This window comes from Ranitomeya variabilis, chromosome 1 (genome assembly GCF_051348905.1).
Source record: "Ranitomeya variabilis isolate aRanVar5 chromosome 1, aRanVar5.hap1, whole genome shotgun sequence".
In the NCBI taxonomy this organism is placed as follows: Eukaryota; Metazoa; Chordata; class Amphibia; order Anura; family Dendrobatidae; genus Ranitomeya; species Ranitomeya variabilis.
Window position 1 is genome coordinate 1,028,958,489 of NC_135232.1, and position 20,938 is coordinate 1,028,979,426.

Consider the following 20,938-nt stretch of genomic DNA (forward strand, 5'->3'; position numbering starts at 1 on the left):
ATCAATGTGTTTCAAAGTCATTTGACTTCTTCATCAGGACCAACTACACAAGAATTAAGTAGGGGAACAAGGGTTATCCATCTTACCTAATCTCAATTCAAATTGTGGACACAACCTCTGCTGTGCACGGAATACTGTGCCAGCAGCAGGCAGGTCAGGGAAGAGAGAAGTCAATCCAGCATGACATCCGTAGAATAGATACAAATAAATTCCTTTATTTAGACCATACAATGTAAAAAATTCCAATGTAAGGAAATGAGATGACAGGGAGAGACCTTACATGTTTTGATCAAAAACTTTCTTAGTACAATATCTTGTACTAGTGGCTCCATTTTATATAATGATAGAAGGAAATTACATTTTTGTTCGAAATGTGTAAGGTTTCTCCCTTTCATCTCATTTACTGACATGGGAACTTTAGCCATCGTATCTTTAACATTGTCTAAATAAAGAAATTAAATTTTATCTACTCTACTCTATGTCTTGGTGCCAATATGATAGGACATCTTCAGAGGTCTTGAGACATTCACCGTTCTATGAGTCCGAGCTGTTTTTGATGCATTAAGAGAACCTATACAATATTAGAGAGGTGGTTTAAATGTTATGATTGATTAGTGGCATATAATGGGCACCTATTATGGTATAATATATTCCACGCAGTATATTTTTTGCTGGACACCTTTATTTGGAGACATAGGTTCAACAGCACATTATGGCTACATTTCAAGCAAGCGTCAGAACTTGTCCATTGGATTCTCCAAACATAGTGTTAAACATAATGTGAACAGAGCCTTACTTTATACAATCTGCCATATATTTACTGCATGAAATCTACTGTTCTGTAAAAAAATTAGCCTTTCTTTCCTCACTCAGGTTGCAGAATGCCTACACTCACTATTTTTCAATTTCACTTTGAAGCCAGTCCTCTGCTAGAATGCCTTGCAGTGTTCTAGGAGTCCATGGTATTTGGAAAATAATATTAACATTGAACGTTAAAATATCAATATATCATTCAATAAAATTGAAGAAGAACGTAATACTTTTTACAGGCATGGTGCACAATTAAGTTTTTACATGTCATATTTAATTCTTTTTTAGGATGTGGAAAACCTGTCGTTAAGGCAAGCAGAATTGTAGGTGGCAGTGATAGCTCCCATGGTGAATGGCCATGGCAAGTCAGCATGCATCTTAAATTATCTTCTAACACACATGTTTGTGGTGGATCTATTATTAGCAGTCAGTGGATAGTAACGGCTGCCCATTGTGTTGCCCCGTAAGTATCCTAAAATATTCCTTCAAATATGAAGCACTTGATTTTTAATGTTATGCTTATTATTGCTTTGAGCTTATTATTTCATTTATATAAGTTTCTGTCAAAATCTGTTAACAATTCCTGCTTTCTTTCATAAAGTCATAGAGTTAAATCTTAAAGTGGTTGTCTATTAATGGACAACCCCGATTTAATTAATTCAGAACCCCATATAAAATAAAATCAGTGTGTATTCACCTCCTACAATTGCGCTATTCCCGCAATGTCAGCACCGCTGTTCTCAGCAGTGACTTGTTTTGTCATGTGCTGGCTATAGCTCATGCATGGCCACTATTTAGTCATAAACCATAGTAAACATTGGTTCTGAGGACATAGTAAAGTCTGCAGTTTTTACTATGAAGATTATTTTACTTACAATAACATAAGGAGGAACACTAATTTCATTTTAACAATATTGAGAAAATTCTCAAAACCTGTTCTGTTTATACTTGTAGAGCATGAAATGTTGAGTCCTTTTTCTTAACCTAATTAATATACCAAATACTTTTGTACATTTTTTTTAGATTTTTGAGCCAATTGAAAGCTCTGTAGATTAGAGGATATGTGAGCCTCACGACTCCCATCAATTGCTCATTACACTGTGCTGAAGCCATCAGCTCATCCAGTGAAGGCTCTCAGTTCTTGCATAGGTGTGTACACAGTGGTCTACAAACCCCTGTGCCCCAATTCATCAAAATAACTGCACCAGAATTTTGGTGGAAATCATTTTGAAAAGTCACAAATTTCTTTTGCAAACTGTAAGTTTGCTGAAAAAGTAGAGATGGGCAAACCTGAACAGGAGAGTGAGAGAAAGGGGGAGAGAATTTTTTTTTTCTTTCCTTAGCAGTTAGAGTATCCATTAGATTTAATGGGGTTCTGTTTCTGTTTGGGTACTGTTCTGGCTCCTAAACTGAACTTTCTAAAAAGTTTGGGTCATGTACCAGAACCTCTACTTCCACTGTTCCATCCATCCCTACTGAAAATGTTATGACTTTCTGCATTTTCACTCCCAACTTCGGCAAAATAGTTGGATCCAGTGAATCTTCCTCCAGTTCAATGGCGCACACCATTTTTAAGATTGTCCAAAATGGCTTGCACGGAGCTTCTGACTCCCAAATACTTTTTCATCAAGACTGGCATGAACAGCACAGGTCTTGATTAATAAGGACCTATAGACTTTCTATTGAGTCCGTTTGCCACTGTGTACAGAACAAGTGCTTCTCACAAAAATAGAATATCATAAAAAAGTTAATATATTTCAGTTCTTCAATACAAAAAGTGAAACTCATATATTATATTGAGTCATTACAAACAGAGTTGTCTATGTCAAGTGTTTATTTCTTTAATGTTGATGAATATGGCTTACAGACAATGAAAATCCAAAAGTCATGATCTCAGTAAATAAGAATAATTTTAGCAAAAAAAACACCTGCAAGGGCTTCTTAAGCATCTAAAAAGGTCCCTTAGTCTGTTTTAGAAGGCTCCACAATCATGGGGAAGAGTGCTGACTTGACACATGTCCATAAGGTAGTCATTGAGACACTCCACAAGGAGGGTAAGCCACAAAACGTCATTGCTAAAGAAGCTTGCTGTTCATAGAGTGCTGTATCCAGGCACATTAATGGAAAGTTGAGTGGAAGGAAAAAGTTTAGTAGAAAAAGGTGCACAAGCAACCAGGATAACTGCAGCCTTGAACGGATTGTAAAGAAAAGGCCATTCAAAAATTTGGGGGTGATTCACAAGGAGTGGACTGCTGTTGGAGTCACTGCTTCAAGAGCCACCACACACAGACGTATCCAGGACATGGGCTTCAAGTGTTGCGTTCCTTGTGTCAAGCCACTCATGACCAATATACAATGCCAGAATCGTCTTTCCTGGGCCAAAGAGAAAAAGAACTGGACTGTTGCTCAGTGGTCCAAGGCGTTATTTTCAGATGAAACTAAATTTTGCAGAGGCGAGTTCACCGTAGTGACTTTCTCCCACTGAAATGCTGTGGACTCGCCTCTGCTCCGTGAGACTTTCTCTTGGTGCTAGCGGGGATCTCACCAAGATGACCGCAGTTCAGCCTGGCTGGGAATGCAGCCTCAGTGACCTGCAGTAACCTCAATAACGTCACCGTTAGTCACTTATACTGCGCTCACAGCAGCTCATTCACCAGTGGATTTCAGCCTGGACGGTCGCATCTTTGCACTGTCTAGGTTGAAACTGTTTATACCCCAGGCATGGATTATAGCATGGGACAGAACGCAGGACAGGTGAGGGATATTATTGCATTTATTTTTGTTTTGTTATGGGAGAAGAGGGATTCAGTGGAATTAGGTGTTAGGTGAGTATAACTGTGTTTGTTATCTTTAAATAAAAAAGTAAGTGTTTTGTTTTATTTCAAATAAAGGACTTTATTCTGTCCGTGTCTTTATTTACCATATAACTATAGGATTAGCAAGGGATAGGTGTCTTATAGACACCTCTCCATTAGTAATACATGAGCTTGATGTCACCTGACAATACAAAGATTACATTAACCCTCCAGATATGAACCCCACCTCACACCGCTACAGGGCAAATGGGAAGAGCCAGGCAAAGCAGCACAATTGGCTCATCTAATAAATGTGCCTTTTCTGGGCGGCTGGGGGCTGCTATTTTTAGGCATGGGGGGGCAATATTATCACTAAATAATAAAAAAAATACAGCGTGGAGACCCCTCTATTTTTGATAACCAGTCTTGCTAAGCTGACAGCTGAGGGTTGAGTTTTGCCTGACTGGTTATCAATAATACAGGGAAAGCCACGTCATCTTTTTTTTAAATTATTAATTTACAGAGCAGTTGCAGACTGATGAATATTGCCATCAACCTCTCCTGCTCTCACTGTTATTAGCAGCAGCAGGTGTCGGCTGATGGGAGCAGTGTTCCCATCAGCCGACACCAGTGACTGGAAGTTACCTTTATACCTCCGATCACAGCTGCGCGCTCACACTGTTTTCTGACAACGTGGGAACCGCAGCTGTCTGACCAGCGGTGATGATTTTACTGCCGATCAGAAGCTATGTTTGCCATGCTATTGTGTCGCCCCGCCAGGGCCGTGGGGTACTCGGTACCAGGTCCTGCGTTCACAGGGGGATGTCACAGTGGCGGTGACCTGGTCCGTGGCCCAGGGCACCCATGTAAAAGGGAAAGGTCTTTAAAGGGAATAAAGTTTATGTTTGTGACACCACCTGTGGTATTCGGTCGGTGGGGACCGACGCTGCTTTAGGGGGTCCTCTGGGGTGATGTTATGGCAGCTTGGTAGTATAACTTCCCGCAGGTGGAGTGTATTCCCAGGGCTTCCCAGTGTGTGGATGGAAGGTGGTGAATGGCGCAGTGGGGAATGAGGGCGCAGGTTTGCAGTCTCTTTATCTTGTTTGCTGAAGTCTTCAGGCAGCCACAGTCCAGATCACAGGGTAGGCAGGGTCCGGCCAGCTTGGAGGCAAGTTAGGAGTACCCTTATCCAGGTGAAAATCAAAGCCTTCCTCTAGCGCCGTGATGTTGTAGTCCCTTACTGCCTAAGGTCCTCACAGATGTTCTCTCTCTCTGTCCCCCATATAGGATAGGACATAACCCGTATGACTGGTCACTTCAGTCTGTTTATAGGGACTCTAGCATGCCCCGGGCTCTAAAGGTGTCACCGTGTCTCCTGGGTATTAAGGCGGACAGGTAACGTGAAGTTCAGCTATTCTGCCGGTCTCTGATGTAAGTCGTAGAGCTCCTTATAACCTCAGTGTTCCAGCTACCGGTTTCTGCGCCTCAGAAGGAGGTAGCCTGCTCATGGCTGGTCTCCCACTGGTATCCTCTCCTGTGCTTTGCTCTCCTGCACGCTCTCTGCAATGTATTCGGCTTTCTGTATGTCTCTTTCCAGGAACTGCTGCACTGTGGCTACACAGCTCCGTAAACCCTCTTCTGCCTCAGACTGATCCAGTCTGTTTCCTGGCAAGAACTGTTCTAACTTTTCCCTCCAAACTACCATATATATGGGGAGTCACCTAGTGAATAGGATCAAAAGCTCCCCATGGTGGCCTGGAGTGTGAATGTGTTGCATGCTTGTGTTTACCTGGCAACAGTTATCCCTTCTTGCCTCCAAACGTAACATCACTCTCCCCATGGGGAAAGCAATGCTACTGTGACGACCAGGACCCTTGGGCACCACACTATCACGCACATGACAGCACAATGAACACCCGGTGTCTGGAGGGCCAAACCCAAACAGTAACACGGACTTCCTGGTGAAGTCCATGTTTGATGTCCGTGCCCGAACAGTAGGTGTTCTGTACAGATGCCGAACTTTACTGTTCGGGTTCGCCCATCTCTACCAATGATATTAAAATGCTGCATGATGTTTATTTTGCAGGTGATTGGCAGCCTGTTTATATGGCATATTGCAATGTAAATGCCCCTTAAGCTTTATGATAAATGAACAATACAGTTAAAGGGGTTGTGCCATGAACAAAATAATATTTTAATTGACAGATCTTGTAATAAAAATGAACTCCACAGTTGGATGAGTTTAAATTTTTTTCCTGTGCTGAGATCATTTTATAAATGTGCCCCTGCTGTGTACTGTGTAATGGTCCTGTTTGACCAGGCAGGGATATGATCTGATCATACCATAGCTACTGGCCAGGGGTGGAAGCAAAAATCAGTATACAGATAGCACAGCAGGGGATCACAGCTGATTATTTTTGTGAGTAAAACATTTCTCTGCCTGTTTTTAAACAATATTTTACCTCAAAGAAATACTCAGTTCTGATTCTGTGCAGCAATGTCTGCATCTGCATAGTCTTTTGCTTCCTTCCCTTGCCAGTAAATGTGGTATATTTGAACTGTTCCTGCACGGTCAAATACAGCCATTACACTGAAACGCATTTACAAGATTACAGGACATATTTTTAAACACATCCAGTTGTGGAACCTTTAATTATTCTAAGATTTGTTGATTAAAATATACTTTTGTTCATGGCACAACCTCTTTAATTAATAGTAATAAGTGAGCACTAAAATGCTTGCGTGCTCATTACTCGAATCGAGCACGTCGGACTGCTTGGGTGCTCAACTCAAGAAATGAGTATAATGGAACTCAGTGGGAAACAAGCATTTTTCTGGCAGACCCACTCTGGTCTGGGGAGCAGAAAAATCACTGAAATGGATGGAAAAAGTGCTAAAATGGAATAGGGGCAGAATGGGGAAGATGCCTGGATGTATCTCTGACTCCCAGGTCACTGCTGGGAACAATGTTGTCAGAATATTACGCCACTTTTCCGGACTGATAAAAAATATACCAAACTGAAGATAAAATGGATTTTACAGGAAAAAATGTTCAGAAAAATTATTATCTGTATAATGTTATCTGTTATAATGCATTTTTGTTCCTTTTTTCACTTTCTCAAAAACGCTGAAAGAATTGACATGCTCCTTCTTTCAAAATTGTAGCAGTTTTCCATTCCAGTCAGGAGTAAAAAAGAATCATGTACATGAAATTTCTGACTTTTTTTTTCTATTTGTAATGAGGGTGACTCCTAGACTGGTGAAGCCTATCAAAAATTGAAAGGAAGGATTGTAATACACCCTGGAATACACATAGAGGATGGCCTCAGAAAGTATTTTTCCCCATTTGGATGGAGTGGGACTCGTAGACTGGTAGAGCCTATGCATTATGTGCAAGGGCTTTCAAAAATTAGAAGGAGGCACTGCAATACACCTTGCAACAACAAGGAGTCCCAGATTCAAAGCCATTACTCAGTGTACAACTGGCACAGCAAGGACCTTCAGTTATCCAACTCCAATTTTGCTCCAGCTAAGGTGGACGGCAGTTCCTCCTGTGCTGGCTCAGGGATGCAAATAGATTGAAGTAGAGGTTTCAAAACATATTTTTTTTATCTCCTTCGAGAGCTATGCAGTGAAAATTCATAATCCATGTGGGGGGAAACTTCTCCAGCCCACTCTGGGGAAAGCACACGATAAGTCCTTTGTCCATGTATTCACACAAGAGGTGCAGTTGGGCCTTTCTCCCATTGCATGATTGCATGTATATTTTTATTTTACACAGAGTTGAGGCAAATCTGAGGCATGCAGGCCGCATTCACTGCGCACTCCCTGCTTAAGTTGATTCTGTGGGTTTTTAGTGCCGCCAGGGGCAAAATAGCTAACTTGTTATCAAGACGAACAAAGCCTCTATTGGCCAAGACTTCTCAACCCCACCCAATGAGAGCAGCAGAACATAAAGGCAATTCAAATGTTCTTTTTTCATAAGTTTTGGAGGGCCATCTTGCAGCTCTCAGTCATAAATTTTGGAGGGCTTGCAGGCGGCACTCATTCATAAATTTTTGGAGTGCCACCAGGCAGCCCTTATTCATACATTTTGGGGGCCATCAGACGGCCCTCAGTCATACATTTTGTAGGGCCATCAGGCGGCCCTCAGTCATACATTTTGGAGAGCCATCATTTGACCCTCATTCATAAATTTTGGAAGGCCATCTGGCAGCCCTCATTCATAATTTTTTGTGAGCCAGCAGGTGGCCCTCACGCTAAATTCATTTTCAGTGCTACATATTATATAATCAAAAATAACATGATGCAGTTTGCAGGAGGGAGCACAACAAACACAGTCATTCATGAGATCTAGCTTTCTGTCCCACTTTGCATGGAGGCAAAGGTGCAAACATATGGTCATTTGGATGGCAGATAAAGCTTCCAATTGATTTCAGCACCATCCTGTCTTCCACATGATACAGTCTCGCTAGTAAAGAGTCTGGACCACATAATCCTCACCCTGATCCTCCTTCCTCCCACCATGGTGATCCCACACTTGGACACTCCGAGGAGCTCTTTACTTTTACATTTATTGATTCTGGTCTCTCACCGTGAATCTTTCACGAAGGACATGAGAAGATTGTGTGTAGTGATTTCCAAATATTTGAGCAGCCACTGTCAGAAGAAGACAACGGTGGGGAACAGCAATTTGTGTTTCAAGAAGTAGATGATGATTAGACACATTTGCTAACAAATGATGTTTGTAAGTGAACAAGTCAGGATGACCAGAGTGCCGTAGTGGAAGACAAGGTGCTGTACGATAAAGTCACTGACCCAACCTAGGAAAGTGTCATGCAGAGCAAGGACTGCAGTGCAAAAGGGGAGGGATTGGCAGCACCGCAACAGGCAGTGAGACTGTTTGCCATGGAAATGTTGCTGTTTAGGCATGTGGACACTGACGCTTTTCACAACCTCATGGAGACGTCCATCAGAAGACTGGCTATCCTCGCCGTACACACGTATTCCATAACATTTTCTGTGCCCTGACCAATGTAGTTATAGGGACGGTCCACTGGGTGAAGATGCTCCAACTTTTGTGTTGGATATTGAATTCATGCAGGAGATGCCAATTCTGTTCTTCCCTTCCTTCTCTAAAATCTTCCTCCAGAAACTTTTCTTCTCTGCAAGTGTGCATTTTTATGTAAATTAAATAGGAACAGAGACTAGTTGTCATGCAAATTACTACTATTCATACCAGGTAGGAAGTAGATGTTGCATTTGGCCATTTGAATATGCACAAGATGGTTACACTGCACTTACAGTAAATGTAAGGGGAAGTGTCTTCATAATCCCACTGTAATGCAGTCTTAGGCCTCATTCACACAGCTGATTTTATCGTATAAGTACTATCCGTGAATTTCTCTCGGTCCTGTGATAGTCTATGGGCCATTGTCATTTCTATGATTTTTCGCGGACCAAGGTCCAAGGAAAATCACTGAGACATGTCCGATTTTGATCCATGGGTTGGATCAAAATGAGCATTGCTAGTCTAGGAATCTGTGAAAGAATCGGACCCCACTTGGATGCTACCTGTGTGCAATCCAATCTTCACTGACTGTCACATAGGAGAATGTGGAGAAACATTTTTTTTCTCCATGTATGAGAAAAATGGATGACACCCGGACCACACTATGATCAACCTGTGATCATAGTCTGATCAAAATAACAGGTCAGTTTTTCTTCTACATGAAAAAAAACGGACGCCTGAATGAGGCCTTAGTGTTTATGTAATCTTGAAAGTGTCCTTTAAAAATGACTATGATCACATACAGGTAACCATTTGGACAAATACATAAACACTATCGCAATCGATTTAGTTTATTGTAAGCAAAATAAGGACCTTCACCTTTATGAGTCGCTACCAGAAAAGTAAGCAGTAAACCAGTGCTTTTATGAAATAGTCCCAATCAAAAACTTATTATCATGTGTTGAAAAAACAATGAAAAAAAAGGAAAATAAAAGAGCCAAAATTAATTGTACTTAATGTGCCCTGTTTTATAGAAACTTATATATTATTTTAGAAATTAAAAAGGACAAATAGACTTTATTTCATTTTATTTCTTTTATCTGTTTTGGTACCTTTTTGATTTCAACTTGGAGGTAAGAATCTAAAATATATAGTCTCTGTTCGTCCTAGTTCTTTATTTCCATGTAACATTTTGACCCACGAACAACTTCTTTTAAAGAAATTCACAGAACATCATTTAATCTCATGTGGTTTGTCCTGATCTCGCACTTTTCTCCATATAAACTTCAATTACCTTCATTTAAACCAAACTCTTCTGGGTTCTTAGAGGGTCAACGTTAAAACTTTAGAGAAAACTTAGTTGTGTTTGAACTGTAACCATTTGGAATCGTAGTGAAGCTAAAATAGTCTGTTTTCTTGTAATAGTTTTTTGCGAAAGTAAATCAATAATCTCAAACAGTAACATTTCTTTGACCTTTCACACCACAGGAACTTGGGGACAATTTGGAATTGGATGTTTTATTTTTAATTATTGTGTTTATCACACCTGATTATTCCACATTATTGTCTGAGTAAGTCTGCAATCACACCAGCTTATGGCATCATCCGATGCAAGAGTATCCGGTATGATATCCTAATGACACTCGGCTCCTGCTCTGCTGCGAGCGTGATCCGAGTATTGGGGCGCTGTGCTCCGAGCCTCTCGCATGATAGGATCGCAACACAGGTGTGGTGGAGAAGGAGAAAGCGCAGTGCGATGTTTCACACGCACTCATAGACTTGTATGGGTGAGAGGAAGCCGAGTCTCACTGAAAATCGCATTATTGCTCTCTCATGCTGAATCGACATGAAAAAATAATCGCAGATGTGAACTGCCCCATAGTATAACATTGGGAGTTTGTGCTATGTGATGTTTTATTGCATAACACTCAGCCGGCCTATGTAAAATATTCAGACATTATCACAGAACACTGCTGTGACATAATTTTGGCATATAAAGAGTTAAACAGCTGGGATCAGAACTTTTTTTTAATCCTTGATGTTAATGCAGAATAAAAAAGGATTGAAGTGTTCCAACTCCAGACTTTATTCAATCCATTGAAATCAACAGGGGGATGTGATCCATATATTATATAGTGCTACTAAGACAGGCTGTAGTAAACGAGTCTGAGTCACTATATCCCTCCATATAAGGAGAAACAGAGAGGCCAGAAATGAGCACAATTACCAAAAATTTTGGAAACATATCAAATACAATCTTTATTAATACAAAAAATAACACCAAAAATATATTGAATAAAACAAATATCTCTAATCCAAGAGATGCAAATGGCTAGGGACCCCGTTAAACATTTATAAGAAGATTACGTTATTATGATGTATAGTTTGTCAGTAGATAAATAGAATGCTCCATGTATGAAGGCGGTAGGCAAATTACATATCTATGCTCATATCTTCCCCTTGAGAAATGAAATTGATTCAACTCAAAAAGTATTATAAAGTGCTTGCACAAGGGAGGGCAATTTCACTATGTATAAGCAATCAGTATGCTAATAATGTTTCACAAGATAGTGTGTAAATGGAGGCTATGTCTATAATACTCAATCTGAGATTTAAGCAAACAGATGTCTTAAATGAATCAATCATGCATTAGGACTCTGCTAAAAATAGATTGGGACCACTAGCGCCACCAATATTACCAGTATTTAAGAATAAATGTACATGAAAGTCTACGTGCAGCCTATTACACATGGGCAAATGCCTCTAATGTGTAACTTACTAAAATAAATGCAGGGTTCAGGCTGCGTCCGTCAACCCCGACGCGCGTTTCGTACACACTTCTTCAGGGACAAAGCTGCCTCCAATACACTTCTAAACAAGTAAGAAATGTCAAAAGTGGAATAGTGCTAATACACGTGGATACAATAATAATGAAGGGGAAACTAGATGTAGAGGGTCATATAAGTGGCATTGAAGATGAACAAGTATTAAAGGGAACTTGTCACCTGTTTTCCACAAAAGTATAAATAATCTCCTGACTCCCCTTCTGAACCCCCCAAAATACCATTTTAAATTCCTCTTGGTTTTATTTATATGAGGATGATCCGGTCGGATGGGCATCATCATTGCAGTCTCTGTGCCTCTTCTCTCCTCCTAATTGCCGTCCTCCAGCTCTGATTGATGTGCATGACATGTTCTGCATCATCCACATAGCGCAATATAATTGTGTGCCTGTGCAGTAACATAGCAGGCCTGAGCAGGGAGTCAGAAGACAATGTACGCTTTTGTGGAATGCAGTACAGGAGCAGATAAAGATGATTGCATTTGTTGAGTGACTCAAAAAATTGTTGACAGGTTCCCTTTAACTTCTAACGACTTGAATAAAACTACAACTACTAGTGCAGAAATTGCATATACATCAGTTGAGATTGAGGATAGGGCGTGCAGGTGCAATGTAAAATTACCTGGTTTCTCAAAAGGGTCAGTGGGAGTACTTACACTTTATCTGTACAGGATTGACTTTGAAAAACACTTAGAAGAAATTTTTCACCTAATTATTTTAAGTTGAAAGAATTTACCATAGCCTACTAAATCAAGATTTTTTGGGAGTTAACCCTAGGCCAATAACTTGCAAATGTTTACTTTGGATATCGTCATAAGCAACAGAAGTTTAATAATTGCTTATTATCAGTAGTTCTGCAAAACTGAGAACATCTTATATATCAAATCTTGACTCTGATTAAACATATTTTTCTCTTAAGAGGCAACAGATAGAAGGGATTGTCAACTAGTATAGGACCCACATAGAAAATAAAAGCTTCTCAGAATATTCAACTGTCAGGGTGGTGGTGAAGTTTTTTGGGGGGGCCCACAAGTTTATTTTTTCTAGAATAAGAATATGACTAGTCTGTAGAGTATGAAGCCTTGCTTGCTGAGGCATCTGGTAAGTGATTTTCTGGCTCTGGATTTTTATGGAATTGGGTAGATTTAGTATTTAGTATTTCCTCGCCTCCATTGCAGGTCTTATTACTCGTCCGTAGACAGAATAACAGATTAGTGCTGCGTTTGGATATCAGGAACTTAGACATAGGAAAAAGCAGGGTGAAGTTCAAGAATCAGCCAGAGACAAGAGGCAAAAGAGGTGTCAAACAGTCCTGGATCAAACCCAATAAGTCATCCAAAGGTTTATCAGCAGGGTAGCAAGTACAATAGTGGAATCAGAACACAAAGAGCCAAACTAATGCAAATTACACTGGGAGTATACAATGCAATGGCTGCTAAGGAGCAGGTCTCACATGATTTATTAGGGTACATGGCATCCTCATTGGCCATCACACTTTCACGCCCTGCTGTTGGTCCAGTGACTAAATCAATTGGCCAGTCACCAAGACCTTATTAATAGTGATGAGCGAGTGTACTCATTGCTTGGGTTTTCCAGAGCACGCTCGGGTGACCTCCGAGTGTTTATGACTGCTCGGAGATTTTGTTTTCTTCGTGGCAGCTGAATGATTTACAGCTACTAGCCAGGCTGAGTACATGTGGGGGGTTGCCTGGTTGCTAGGGAATCCCCACCTGTAATCAAGCAGGCTAGTAGCTGTAAATCATTCAGCTGCTGAAAACTAAATCTCCGAGCACTCAAAAATATTCGAAGGTCACCAGAGCGTGCTCGGGAAAACCCGAGCAACGAGTACACTCACTCATCACTACTTATTAACATACATCAAAATAATCATAATTAATGGCTGGAGGATGTGTACATCGCCCAGCTGGAAGGATGAACGCTTCGCTTACAGATGGATGACTATTTGCGATTGGTTGGGCTGCGAGCATGCCAGGTTAAATGAATGAATTTTCCCCGAGTAGAGGTAATAAAACTTGTGATTGCTAAGACCAACTGCCCCTCCAACATCAGTACATCTAACCTTGGAGAGCCAAACTAATGCAAATAACACCGGGAGTATACATTGCAATGACTACTAAGGAACAGGTCTCACATGATTTATTAGGGTACATGGCATCCTCATTGGCCATCACACCTTCATGCCCTGCTGTTGGTCCAGTGACTAAATCAATTGGCCAGTCACCAAGACCTTTTTAATATACATCAAAATAATCGTAATCAATGGCTGGAGGATGTGTACATCGCCCAGCTGGAAGGATGAACGTTTCCCTTACAGATGGATGACTGTTTGCGATTGGTTGGGCTGCGAGCATGCCTGGCTGAATGGATGAATTTTCCCCTAATATGGGTAATAACAAAACGTATTACTTGTGATTGCCAAGACCCACTGCCCCCTCCACCATCAGTACATCTAACCTTGGAGGAGAGCAATTTTGGAGCAGGAACAGGTGAGTACTGGTCTTGGCATGATAATTTGAACAGTATGTTAAGTTTATTGTTAAATTAAGTTCCATGTGCTTTCAAAATGTCAGTGATAATAACTTGAAATCTAAATTAGAATGATGTGCATAGAATTTCTCCATATTTTTCCCAAGACATACACTTAATAAGCAAACTTACAATCTCTCCTTGGTATATGTATTTTATGTAGATGGCCCATTCCAAGATATTGGAGCATCTACATAGGCATTTTAAACCAATCAGAAATCAAACCAGCTACACCAGTATTGGATATTGAACAAATTATAGTGCATCCTGAATACGCTGGAGCAGAAGCCGGCAATGATATTGCTTTACTGAAGCTAAAAACACCCATTGCATATAATGGTAAGTACCTGCTAATGTGATAAGAAGCTGTTCCCACACTGCTCAATGTGATTTTCATACAACAGATTATTTGTTTAAAAGCATAATCATAAAATGATATAATTATATTTTCTTTCTTGTGACACTGATTTTTTCCCAATAATTTATTCTATATTTTCAATAAATTGGCTGCTCATGAATAGTCATTAAATGAATATATTATTAAATATATTGTACTATTTACACACTTTAAAGAGAATCTATCAGCAGGAATTCACTTCCTTCTAACTACCGTATATACTAGAGTATAAGCCGAGATTTTCAGCCCAAAAAAATGGGATGAAAGTGCCCCTCTCGGCTTATACTCGAGTCATGGTCGGCGGGTGAGTGGGAGCGATGACTGTCAAATACTCACCTGCTCCCGGCGCTCCTGACGCGGTCCCTGCATGTCCTACGGTCTTCGGACGCGGCAGCTTCTTCCCCTGTTCAGCTGTCACTGGTACTACTCATTAAAGTAATGAATATGGACTCCACTCCCATAGGGGTGGAGTCGAATATTCATTACTGTAATGAGCGGTACCATGTGACCGCTCACTACAGGAAGAAGCTGCCGCGCCCAGAGACCATGAGACATGCAGTGACCACGTCAGGAGTTCCAGGAGCAGGTGAGTATTTCATATTTACCTTCCCTCGTTCCACTGACGCTCCGTATTCCGCGTCCTCTGCAGTGACTGTTCAGGTCAGAGGGTACGATGACAGTTTAGTGTGCGCGCCGCCCTCTGCCTGAACAGTCAGTGCGGAGAGACGGGACGCTGAGGAGCAGCAGGCAGCGACAAGAGGTGAGTATGTCATTTTTTTTAGTGCAGCAGCAGCATCATTACATGTGGCACATTGTTATATGGAGCATCTTATGGGGCCATAATGAACTGCATGGAGCATTATATGGGGCATATTTGTATATGGAGCATCTTATGGGGCCATAAAGAACTGCATGGAGCATTATATGGGGCTCCTGATTCAATATGGATATTCAAAAACACTTAACCAACTGATGTCTCAATTAACTTTACTTTTATTGGTATCTATTTTTATTTTTTACATTTACTGGTAGCTGCTGCATTTTCCACCCTAGGCTTATACTCGAGTCAATAAGTTTTCCCAGTTTTCTGTTGCAAAATTAGGGAGTCGGCTTATACTCGGGTCGGCTTATACTCGAGTATATATGGTATTTATATGTAGCTCCTCCAAAGACAAGTCCAGCAATAGCTTTACATGGCCAGTCCATTCTTTCTTTACTTTGAAATCAGCATTTGAACTGATATGCAAATTCCATTGTACATCTGAAGTCTCTGTCATTCCAGCTCTATTCCCCACCAAACACACCTCCTCCTGCTTGACTGACAGCTCCATTTCCTTAAGTCACACAGCATAGAAACTGTCAGCTAAGTAAGATGAGGAGGCACTGTGTGCTGGAGTGACAGAAGCTTCAGATCTACCATAGCTCTAATTGGCATATCAGCTCAAACACTCATTTCTAAGTAACAAAGGACTGGTGGAGTTCGAGATGGTATGATTCTTAAATTGTGGGGAAATAGACCCTCTTTCTCATCAGAAGCTGTAATTGTGAGTACCCTGCCAACCATCTAGTATGTTAGCGTATTGTCATGGTGGGATTTTTTTGGGAAAGGATGTGGACATCATGATTAGGAGTAAATGAGTTGGAAAAATAGGTGGCTAATGCTTAATTTGGTTGGTCTGGGTTGAGCTAGGAGGACAGTGGATTGTGATAATATTACTTTCAAACGAGGCCATATGGTTAAGCCATCTATATAATTTAGTGCACCCCAAAATTGATTGGCTCCCTGAACAATTCGGGGCATCTTCACATTTACTGTATCTCTCTTTAGGATGTTATTTTACCAATAATGCACTACTTGCTAATATTCACTGAATAATGCATTATTTTCTAAGTAAATTGCTAACTGCTTATTTATCTTTCATAGTGTACCAAGGAGCTTGACCACCAGTGCCAGCCCAGATCCTGGACAAAAGTGCAGTGCATATTATTAACATTCTGGGAGAGATGTTAACTCATAATATACTAGTCACCTCTCTCCAGCCCATTGATTTCTATTCAACTGTTAATTCCTTGTCTCCCTACCTCTCCCTTTCAGCTCCTAACAAGCTGCTGCTATAAATCTTGCAAAATCTCCAGCTCCACCTTCAGTAGGTCTCCTAATCACAGCTCTCACTGAGCTATGTGTTTCTTCAAAAGCCCTGTTATACCTATACACAAATACTGTGATAGTGTAGACTAAAAAAAACAATAGTAGCTCAGTGTATTACAGCAGAACTTGTGCTGAGCTTCATAGTTCTGCTAATACTACATTTTTGCTATTCACCAGAAAAGTCACTCAAAGATTAGTACCGGAATCAAGGAAAGAGACTACACAGAGATTGCATAGCTCTGAGCTGCTCAGGAGACAACTTGAGGATAACCCAAAAATCCAATATCATGCCTTACTTGTGTGGCAATGTATCACTAATCCCTTCCTTAAGGAGGATGGCTTAAGCTGTTTCTAAGTGTTATAGTATTAATTTCTAAGTGTTATAGTATTTAATTTTTAATTTTAAATACCGTATATACTCGAGTATAAGCCAACCAGAGTATAAGCCGACCCCCCTAATTTTGCAACAAAAAACTGGGAAAACGTATTGACTCGAGTATAAACCTAGGGTGGAAAGTGCAGCAGCTACTGGTAAATGTCAAAAATAAAAATAGATACCAATAAAAGTAAAATTAATTGAGACATCAGTAGGTTAAGTGTTTTTGAATATCCATATTGAATCAGGAGCCCCATAAATTGCTCCATGCAGTTCATTATAGCCCCATAAGATGCTCCATATACAAATATGCCCCATATAATGCTCCATACAGTTCTTTATGGCCCCATAGATTCCCCATATAATGCTCCATGCAGTTCTTTATGGCCCCATAGATGCCCCATATAATGCTCCATGCAGTTCTTTATGGCCCCATAGATGCCCCATATAATGCTCCATGCAGTTCTTTATGGCCCAACGGATGCCCCATATAATGTTCCACGCAGTTCTTTGTGGCCCCATAGATGCCCCATATAATGTTCCATGCAGTTCTTTATGGCCCCATAGATGCCCCATATAATGCTCCATGCAGTTCATTATGGCCCCATAGATGCCCCATATAATGCTCCATGCAGTTCTTTATGGCCCCATAGATGCCCCATATATTATCTTCCATGCAGTTCTTTATGGCCCCATAGATTCCCCATATAATGTTCCATGCAGTTCTTTATGGCCCCATAGATGCCCCATATAATGCTCCATGCAGTTCATTATGGCCCCATAGATGCCCCATATAATGCTCCATGCAGTTAATTATGGCTCAAAAGATTCCCCATATAATGCTCCATGCAGTTCTTTATGGCCCCATAGATGCCCCATATAATGTTCCATGCAGTTCTTTATGGCCCCATAGATGCCCCATATAATGTTCCATGCAGTTCTTTATGGCCCCATAGATGCCCCATATAATGCTCCATGCAGTTAATTATGGCTCAATAGATGCCCCATATAATGCTCCATGCAGTTCATTATGGCCCGATAGATGCCCCATATAACAATGTGCCACATGTAATGATGCTGCTGCTGCACTAAAAGAAAAAATGACATACTCACCTCTAGTGTTGAGCATTCCGATACCGCAAGTATCGGGTATCGGCCGATATTTGCTGTATCGGAATTCCGATACCGAGATCCGATACTTTTGTGATATCGGGAATCGGTATCGGGATCGATATTAATGTGTAAAATAAAGAATAAAAATAAAAAATATTGATATACTCACCTCTCCGACGCAGCCTGGACCTTACCGATGTAACCGGCAGCTTCCATTCCTAAGAATGAGAGCTTGAAAGACCTTAGATGACGTCGCGGCCTGTGATTGGTCGCGTGAGCGGTCACGTGACCGCTCACGCGACCAATCACAGGCCGCAACGTCATCTAAGGTCTTTTAAGCGCTCATTCTTAGGAACGGAAGCTGCCGGTTACATCGGTAAGGTCCAGGCTGCGTCGGAGAGGTGAGTATATCAATATTTTTTATTTTTATTCTTTATTTTACACATTAATATGGATCCCAGGGCCTGAAGGAGAGTTTCCTCTCCTTCAGACCCTGGGAACCATACAGGATCCCTTCCGATACTTGGTGTCCCATTGACTTGTATTGGTATCGGGTATCGGTATCGGCAATATCCGATACTTTTCGGGTATCGGCCGATACTATCCGATACCGATACTTTCAAGTATCGGACGTATCGCTCAACACTACTCACCTCTCGTCGCTGCCCGCTGCTCCTCAGCGTCCCATCTCTCTGCACTGACTGTTCAGGCAGAGGGCGGCGCGCACACTAATACGTCATCGCGCCCTCTGACCTGAACAGTCAGTGACGAGGACGCAGAAGACGGAGCGTCGGTGGAACGCGGATAGGTGAATATGAAATACTCACCTGCTCCTGGCGCTCCTGACGCGGTCCTTGCATGTCCCACGGTCTCCGGGCGCGGCAGCTTCTTCCTCTGTCAGCGGTCACATGGTACCGCTCATTACAGTAATGAATATGCGGTTCCACCCCTATGGGAGTGGAGTCCATATTCATTACTTTAATAAGCGGTTCCACGTGACCGCTGAACAGGGGAAGAAGCTGCCGCGCCTGAAGACCGTAGGACATGCAGGGATCGCGTCAGGAGCGCCGGGAGCAGGTGAGTATTTGACAGTCGTCGCTCCCCCTCACCCGCCAACCATGACTCAAGTATAAGCCAAGAGGGGCACTTTCAGCCCATTTTTTGGGGCTGAAAATCTCGGGTTATACTCAAGTATATATGGTATACACTTTTTGGAATACTTCTTCATAACACAAAATACATGACATATACTGCAATTCAATTGTAAGGTGTAACGTAACAATCTCACTTTCTCATTATGTTTCTATTGTTTTGTTTTTTTTCAAGAATATCAACAAGCCATCTGCCTACCACCAAATCAAGACTCTTTCAAGCTTCCTAGTACATGCTGGATAACAGGATGGGGATTCACCAATGAAACTGGTAATTGTTTTTGCAATCTCGTATTTCTACAGTAGAGGAGTGTCGGTATGTGAGTTGGGTATCTTACTGGACCCCAACAGCCGAAATAAGCAGATATTTTAATTAATAAAAAATATACTGAATCTTTTCCCACAAATACTCCTGCTCTGTAAGGTGATAGTGGCAGATTGATTAGCACGTTCAATGTTAAAATTGTTCCTTCATTGTGCTACATCATTTGGTTTTTAATTGAGAATCCTCATTGGCTTATGCCTTTTGGAGGGAAGCTGTCATCAGATCTTTTCTGAATCTGATAGACACATAATGTAGATGCAGTGATGCTGATTTCAGTGATTTGTCACTTACTGGTCTGCTTAGTGTAGTTTTTTTTTTAATCACTGTTTTACTAGCAGGAGATTAGCAGTAGAGGGAGGACTACTTGGTCTCCTGACAAGTTGTCCAACCAAACCCTGGACAGAGTTGTACAGATCTCAGCATTCAGAGAACAGGTAGATTTGCAGAATTCAGAGAACAGGAAGATTTGCAGCAGATAAAACAATTTTTAGTCTTTTTAGTCAAAACTCCAGCAAGAAGCCCAGTAAATGACATCCCTGGAATCAGGGTGCCTGCCTCTAAATCGTTCTGCTCTCAGATGTGTTAGCAAAATCTTTGTACCGATTTCCTTTAATGGCTAACTGAAAAGAGGATTCACTGAAGAGTGTGCTGGTGGTCGGGATCAAGGGGAAAGAAAGGGGGAAAACATTTACCGTACTTAATAATTTGAATATATACAGTAAATTAGTCAGCTGGCTCAGTTGAAGATGCTGACACTGGTGTGGGAACATCTTTTTGGCCCTGGAGAAGTTGCTTGTTTATTCTTCTGTTCTACAAGCTTTGTTCCTTCATGCTGGTGATTGTTATTCAGAGGTAGCTCCTGTGGTCCTTCAGGCTCATCTTGGTTCAGGGTCCAGACCCAAGTGCATCCATTGCAACTGCTATTGAAATGCCACTACCCTTTACCTCTTCTTAACCTTTGCCATTATACCAGAGTATTAGAGCACAGAGCAAGTACTCGTTAACATGTAATCAGAAATCATTATTAAGCTTATCATCTTTCACCCTCTTGACCAAAAATTTAAAAGTGATCACTCTAATAAAAATGTTTGTAACGTATTACTAATAAATGCATGTTTCTGTCTATTGCAAGGAACTACTTCAGACGTGCTTCAGAAAGCCGAGATACCTCCCCAGTCAAACACCGAATGTCAGAAAAGTTATTTAACCCAAACTATTAGCCGTAAGGTCCTCTGTGCTGGTTATAAACATGGACAGATTGATTCATGCAAGGTAAGTGGACATTAGAAGATTGAAGATTGCGCTTTACTTTATGGGCAGTGTCTTCACCTGTTGTGTATTTAGTGCAAACAAATGCCAAATAGTTCCCCTTTAAACTGTCCTATTTTCATCTTGTATTGAAATTCATATATGGTACATTAT

The 20,938-nt window shown here is 41.1% G+C and overlaps 1 protein-coding gene across 1 annotated transcript in view; it reads left to right on the forward strand.

The window, feature by feature from the left end:
- The window catches only part of LOC143793051 (plasma kallikrein-like), a 185,791-nt gene that overhangs the window by 158,019 nt on the left and 6,834 nt on the right, over positions 1 to 20,938 (forward strand). The window contains exons 11-14 of the mRNA XM_077279639.1: positions 1,099 to 1,273; positions 14,169 to 14,344; positions 19,367 to 19,462; positions 20,649 to 20,788. Of these exons, the coding sequence (XP_077135754.1) occupies positions 1,099 to 1,273; positions 14,169 to 14,344; positions 19,367 to 19,462; positions 20,649 to 20,788 (587 nt within the window). The remainder of the gene's footprint in view (positions 1 to 1,098; positions 1,274 to 14,168; positions 14,345 to 19,366; positions 19,463 to 20,648; positions 20,789 to 20,938) is intronic.